Source organism: Rhinopithecus bieti, unplaced genomic scaffold (genome assembly GCF_001698545.2).
Source record: "Rhinopithecus bieti isolate Rb0 unplaced genomic scaffold, ASM169854v2 scaffold_10548, whole genome shotgun sequence".
In the NCBI taxonomy this organism is placed as follows: domain Eukaryota; kingdom Metazoa; phylum Chordata; class Mammalia; order Primates; family Cercopithecidae; genus Rhinopithecus; species Rhinopithecus bieti.
The window spans coordinates 174229-181572 of record NW_016806834.1 but is presented as its reverse complement, the minus strand read 5'-3'; the positions used below and the strand labels follow the sequence as shown (position 1 = coordinate 181572).

The 7344-nt window shown below is 42.6% G+C and overlaps 1 protein-coding gene across 1 annotated transcript; it reads right to left on the bottom strand.

Annotated features, from left to right (window-relative positions):
* Positions 1-3982: 3982 nt before the first annotated feature.
* LOC108533302 (pseudouridine-5'-phosphatase-like) lies at positions 3983-4543 on the bottom strand. The gene is made up of 2 exons (XM_017877870.1): positions 4435-4543; positions 3983-4305 (listed from the first exon to the last, which is right to left on the bottom strand). Exons 1-2 carry the CDS (start codon positions 4541-4543, stop codon positions 3983-3985), a joined length of 432 nt encoding a protein of 143 aa, XP_017733359.1.
* Positions 4544-7344: the final 2801 nt, after the last annotated feature.

Sequence of the window (7344 nt, the reverse complement as noted above, 5' to 3'; positions counted from 1 at the left end):
ATCATTTAAAATAAAAGTTTGATTCCAAGAGAAAGGAGATGAAATAAAGAGAAGACAAGAATGTACTTTATTTACTCAGTTTATATTGTACCTGGCAGGACACTCGGCGCTTAATACATTTTTAATAAAATTTTTGTAAGTGTAATAAAGTTAAATGGCCCTTAAAAAACCTTAACAGTCACGAAAGTGGTTGCACAATAAGTGTTAGTCTTTTGGCTATTTTGTCAGATGTATGGTTAGAACTTTAAAGATTTTTTCTGAGGCGCTTCCTTATCTGCAGATGAAGAGTGCTGTTGGTGCTGCTTCTCTGGGTGTCTGACCGAGCCCAGTCTGGTTCGGGGCTCTCAGTGGGCTCACTGTTAGCTCTGGGCAGAGGGTGAACCACTAATAGCTCATCTACAACCAGATCTTTGAGAGTATTTCCTAAATTATAAAAAACAAATGCTTTTGGCAGCACAAATTGGATCTTTGAAGTGAAGCACATCCTATAGATATGACAAGTGGGGAATAATTACAACTTCTTATAAGGTCAAAATCAGTTATTCTAATATAAATGTAGTCCACACTTTCAGGGCCAACATTTCAAAATTAGTCTTTAAAATCTCTTTTGTTGTGTTTTTCAAGGTGCAAAACTCTTTGAAAGTCTCTGAATACAAGCCCTAGATACTGATTTCGTCATTCTAGATAATTTATCCTCATCTGTTCCATGAATGTTCACACTGCCTTGCTACTTAGTTAATCAAAAACTTTCATTAAGAACCTGATAAATGGAAGGTGAAAGAGTATAGAGCACTGGAAAAGACCCATTCAAGGCATTCAGAAGGTATGATATAGTTGTGACGTTAGGTTATAATCCACAAGTGCTCTACAAGGAAAAAGGGACTACTGCTGGGTGAAGTGGTGTAGGAAGGCTTCAGGGAGGAGATGGGAGTTGTTCTGGATAGGGTGAGTGGATTTCAGGCAGGCCAAGTGAAACAGAGACATTCCAGGCAGTGTGAGGAAAGATGGGGAGTAGACATGGGCAAAGCATATTTTGAGAAAAAGAGAGTTGAACAGTCAGACTATAGTGGAGACTTTATCACTCTTTGGCAAAAGGCCATGTTGCCTTGATCCTTTCAAGGGTTGACCTTGCAGAAGAAAAAGTTGATTTCAACCCTCCATCCGTTCAGGAAGAAAGAAGTTGAATACAGTAAGATGCAGGTTCCATGAAAGCAGTTCCACTTATGTTTTGTTTGCTGTTGTGTTCCCAGTGGCAGAGAGCAGGCCCTCAGGAAATATTTGTTCATTGAAAGAATGAATGAATTGCATGTATTTATCATATACAAGACTATATGCAAATGCCATGACTAGAGAGTAGCCCTGTAAGAGTTCAGAAGAAGTCACTTTTTGATAGCGGGATTGGGAAGAAGAGATGGAGTAGAAAAGGAACACTTGAGAGAAGTAGCAATAAACCGTAAGATGGAGAGTGGGTACAATTTTATTTTAAAAAATCTTTCTGAAAGCACTGAATGATTGGCTAGATTGTCGGCACAAAACAGGTGGGAGTGAGGATGGGGAAGGCAAGAGCAGTCTATTAATATTTGGTAGGATATTAATATTAAAATTATCCTACTTCTTCCTACACTGGCCTGATCAGTACGGTATTTTAGAGATTAAAAATAGAGGTTGGAGAAATGATTTTTGCCATGGGACTGTATCTGTATCTTTAAGACATATCTGTATCTTAAAAGCAATTCCAAGAGTATCATCTGAGCCAGCCTGAACTTCCTCTGCTATTATTATTCAAATAAGGATTTGAATAAGCAGAATTTGCCTCAGTGAGGAAACTGCCTGGGGCATCAGCCTAGGAGAGGGTAAGTGAACTGGTTTTGCCCACATGTATTCAATGGCTTACGAAAGAGACCTCATCTTTTCTTCTTCTTCTTCTTTTTTTTTTTGACATATGTTGCAAAATTTTATTAAACCAATTCAATTTGTGAGGGAAACTGTAAGACATTACAACTGGTTTGAAGGAGAATTCAAAGTGCAGAAATGTATACAGGCCATCAGGAATGAGGAAATGGGCTGGGTGCAGTTGCTCATGCTTGTAATCTCAACACTTTGGGAGACCCAGGCAGGTGGATCACTTGAGGTCATGAATTTGAGATTAGCCTGGCCAAAACGGTGAAACCCTGTCTCTACTAAAAATACAAAAATTAGCCAGGTGTAGTAGTGCATGCTTGTAGTCCCAGCTACTTGGGAGGCCAAGGCAGGAGAATTTCTTGAACCCAGGAGATGGAGGTTGCAGTGAGCCGAGATCATGCCACTGCACTCCAGCATGGTGACAGAGTGAGACTCCATCTCAGAAAAGAAAAAAAAAAAAAAGGAATGAGCAAATGAATTTGCTAAAGTGATGCACAATCAATCAATAGCCAGGGCCTGTCATCCACAGTGACTCCACCAGACGCACACATGCATTCCTACGGTTTGTCCACAACTTCCAGAGTTGAAGAGTAGCTCCAGGATGTCAAAGGGCAGAGGCCACGGGGAATGGCTGAGCCACAATTGAGCAGCGCTTCTTCACTCCCCATTTCCAAGCTATCACCATTTTTCTCTGACAAATCATAGACAAATTCTAAAGACTGAGTAAATCTATAAAAGTGAATAATCACAGAAGTGCAATGTCTGATCAATGATTCCAAAATTGTTCATGGGCACTCAGTCTCACTAAGCATACATTCTGAAATCAAATTCTATTTCTATACAGAAAGTGTAGGCCATCAGTGTTCTTAAATGAGGCAAATGGTTATTGTGAGGTAGAAAACATTCTCCAATGTGGATAAAGATGTAGATACGGCCAGGTGCGGTGGCTCAAGCCTGTAATCCCAGCACTTTGGGAGGCCGAGACGGGCGGATCACGAGGTCAGGAGATCGAGACCATTCTGGCTAACACGGTGAAACCCCGTCTCTACTAAAATACAAAACTAGCCGGGCGAGGTGGCGGGCGCCTGTAATCCCAGCTACTCGGGAGGCTGAGGCAGGAGAATGGCCTAAACCCGCGAGGCGGAGCTTGCAGTGAGCTACGATCTGGCCACTGCACTCCAGTCCGGGCGACAGAGCGAGACTCCGCCTCAAAAAAAAAAAAAAAAAAAGATGTAGATACCAGATAAATGCTACAGTTGTGTTCACACTAACAACAAAGTATAGATGATGTGGCTCAGAGTCAGTCGATAAAGTGAAAATCCAGAGATATTCTGAGGTCACAGAAGGAATTTTAATGTTAGCTAATAAGGAGAAATATTTCTTAGTGCTCACCAAAAATGACTTTCCCACTCAGATCGCAAACCAGCCAGAACTATCATCTCACTTTGTCAGTTGCCATTGCATGTTGACATGAACACCGAGGAGAGTGATGTGGATAATCGATATAAATATACGTATAATACATACATATGTACACATGAAGCATATACTTACATGCATACATAGTTTACATTTTTCCAGCCAGGGTTTCAGAAAAACTAGAACAAAAGAGAAATCATGTTCCATTTTGTCTTGGAAAAGTATACATCTTACATATACAGACATGCATATATCTACATACATATACATGTAATGCCTATATGCATATGAACATACTGATACATATATATATATGCATGTACATTCACTTTATCACATATTCCATCAGCTTGGTTTTTGAGATGGTAATTCAAGTTCAATCTTTGTTCTGGGCTTCATTTTTGTCTCTACTAAGTTTCTCTCAGCTGTCAAGCTACATTTCATCAACATTTTAGAGTGGGGCAAGCCAACGCAGGATGGAAAGGCAAACCTTAGGAGGCTAAAATCACTGTGCTGTCTGGGATTTGGGAGTTGCTGATTTCTTTCCCTTTCCCCCAGCAGTGTGGACCATGGGAGTGGGCTGGGGGTGGAGCAAACCAAACAGCTCAGTCTGGAAGTCCTTCAGGGAATTCAGCACCAGGGTGGCCTTTCTCCTCAAGTCTCAGCTCAAGTTTCTGTCTGGAACCATGAACACCTGCATCCCGGTTGCCAGGGTAACCTCCACCTCATTGAGAGCATCTTCAAAGACAAGGCACTTCTCCATAGGAGGACAGGGAGAGAACCTCTTGGCATAAGCTAGGAGGATGTTGGGGTCTGGCTTGCTGTGCTGGACTTTGGGGTCATCTCCAAGCATGATGTGAGAAAACAAGCTGAAGAACTCCTTGTGTTGGTTTGCCTTCATCTCCAATGAGGCAGACCCTGAGCTGGTGGCCATGGCAAACGGGATGCTGTGTTTCTGCAGGTGGACGATGAATTTCTCAGCCCCTGACATGAGCACAGCTATAGGGAACACTTCCTTTAACTCTATTTGGCTTTCTTCCACCAGCTCCTCCTTGGACATCAGGAGCTGCAAGATGTCTATTATAATCTGTGCTGCCTCTAATGCCTACTTACCCATTACCAGGGACTTTACATCCCAGCTGTATTTCTTTTCATAGCAATCGCATATTTCTTGAAACACCACTGAACATAGCCATTCAGTATCCAGAAGAAGGCCATCCATGTCAAAGACGAGGTGGGTGATGAGCTGTGGTGAGGGTGTGGGCAGGGGTGCTCCCATGGTGCTGCCTTCTCGGTCTGGGTGGGAGTGAGGAGCAAAGAGACCTCATCTTTTTTTTTTTTTTTGAGACGGAGTCTCACTCTGTCACCCAGACTGTAGTGCCGTGGCACCATCTCAGCTCACTGCAACCTCCACCTCCCAGGTTCAAGCGATTCTCCTGCCTCAGCCTCTGGAGTAGCTGGGTCTACAGGTGTGTGCCACTACGCCAGGCTAGCTTTTCGTATTTTTAGTAGAGATGGAGTTTCACTGTGTTAGCTGGGATGGAGACCTCACCTTTCTAATCCAAGCATCTGACATATTTCATCCTAATCTTCTCCACTGAGCATTATATGATCAATTCGGTCTAATCAAATTTGATAGACATTGGTTCAGGTTCTGAGAACTCAAATATGGCCAAATATACCTCTACCCTGCATCTCCAGTTTAGTGAGGGAGGTTTTGGCCTATGAGATGTGGTGATGGGGACTCTATCTTTTGTTGTGATCATCATTATCATCATCAATCACTATAAGCCAGAAACAAAAGTAATTATTGTCTCTGTTATTTAATTCTTACACCAATCCTGTGTAGTAAGCATGCATAGTCTCATTTTGTAGATGGAGAAACTGAGTCTTTGTGATGCTAAGTAACTTACCTAAGGTCAATTAAATTGGCAAGTGGCAGAGCTGGAATTGGAATCCAGACCTGTCAGCCTCTAAAACCCACACTCTACCATTATTCAATACTACTACTTTAATTCCTTATTGCCTGCATGGAGATAATAATAATTTGCTGTGGAAAGTACCAGTTAGAAGGTGTTGTCTTTACCACCCCCACTGTAGTTTGGTGAGTGCTTTTGCCCCTTTTGATGTGGTTAGAACAAACCTGTGCTCTACAGTGGGGTGGCCTCTGCAGCAGGTGCTACTTTCATGAAGGAGATTGCCCCAGTCACAGGGAACAGAGGTTCATAATATGTAGGAGGCTGGCAGGATTTTATCTCTAATGAAACATGGTGATGATTGGATCAAGACAACTTGACTGCAGCAATATTTTTACTCTGACAACTTTGTGTGAAGAAATCAGACACAGCCAAGACTAGTTTGTGCTACTGATGGCAGTGGAGCAGAGGGTGTCTTCTTATCAGATACCAGCACAATGACTGCTGACTGTCATGTGTGGACCTCGCAGACTTCTAGCTACAGCTTAATTATAACTATTAAGTTTTTACAGGACACTGATTGTATTTCAAAGGGTTTTACGATCCTCTTTTTATTAGTTGTTCCCTATCCAGCCCAGCCTGACAGAAGGGCTACTTCCTCTGCTTTCAGGTGTGGAAATGGGGCCACTCTGAGGTTAAGTTGCCTGTCAGAGGTCACCCAGCGGCTGAGCTTTGGTTCTAACTTGCTGGATTGAACAGATGAGGTCTGCTCCTTTGGGTCAGTCAATTAGTTGATATAGGAGGCATGGAGATTGAGAGCTAATGAAATGGTACCTTACAGATCTGGAAGGTAGTAGATTTTGTGGTTTGAAATTTGTGTTTTGTCTTCCAATGTGAATTTTGTTTTTGCTGTCAAGAATTTGATGAATCAAAAATAGAAGAGTTCTGTCATTCCTCTCTCTCTTCTTGGTTCTCCCTTTTTAATATACCCTCTTTTCCTCTACTATCCAAAAGAAGGAATTGGTCCTGAACAAATGATTCCAAGTTCCAGGCATTTAGAGAAGGGCACAGGTGGTGGGTGGTTCTGGTAGTACTCATTAGAGGTCATTGGAGGAACTCAAGGTAACTCTCTTTTGCTTGGAGGTGGTATCATGATAACGTCTTATACTTCATAGATTTCTAGTTAAGACACTAGTATCGTGGGATCTTCCTAGGTATTCAGGTACTTCAGGCTTTAGTTTTAACTAAATTTGGGAACGCGGGATTAAGCAAATTGAAACAAGTTATTTATTTATTTATTTGTTTATTATGCATGTATAGGGTGTATATGGTGAGTTTCCAAAGGGGGGCTATAGATAAAGCATTTCTGTTTTTTTTTTTTTTTTTTTTTTTTTTTGATAGGTAGTCTCGCTCTGCCGCCCAGGCTGGAGTGCTGTGGCCAGATCTCAGCTCACTGCAAGCTCCGCCTCCCGGGTTCACGCCGTTCTCCTGCCTCAGCCTCCCGAGTAGCTGGGACTACAGGCGCCCGCCACCTCGCCCGGCTAATTTTTTTGTATTTTTTAGTAGAGACGGGGTTTCACCGTGTTAGCCAGGATGGTCTCGATCTCCTGACCTCGTGATCCGCCCGTCTCGGCCTCCCAAAGTGCTGGGATTACAGGCTTGAGCCACCGCGCCCGGCCGATAAAGCATTTCTGAAACTCGTGGACAACTGACTGTTTCTCCTCTCCCCATCCCCGACCTATCTTCTGATAGTGACATTCTGTAGAACACCCCTGAGAAAATGCAACTGAGCATGCCCCCGTCAGACAGGCAGCATGCAGTCCACTTCCCTGTTTCTGTGGCTCCTTCCTGGGCTTCGTTCTGTTCCTTAGAGTCATAGAACAGGAGAAAATGCTGTCTCCAAAATTCTCATGGGAAGCACAGGTGAAATATTTTCCTTACTGCATAAACTATTTAGACATGAATTTGTACGTAAACCCAGAAAATAAACTAGATGTCTTCTGAACTGAACTTTTCTTTTTGGCCCTGTCCCATTACACCAGTGGTGATGTAATAAGTGAGTTTTGACTATAGGGTATGTGTTAGGACATGTGTTACTATGAAGATC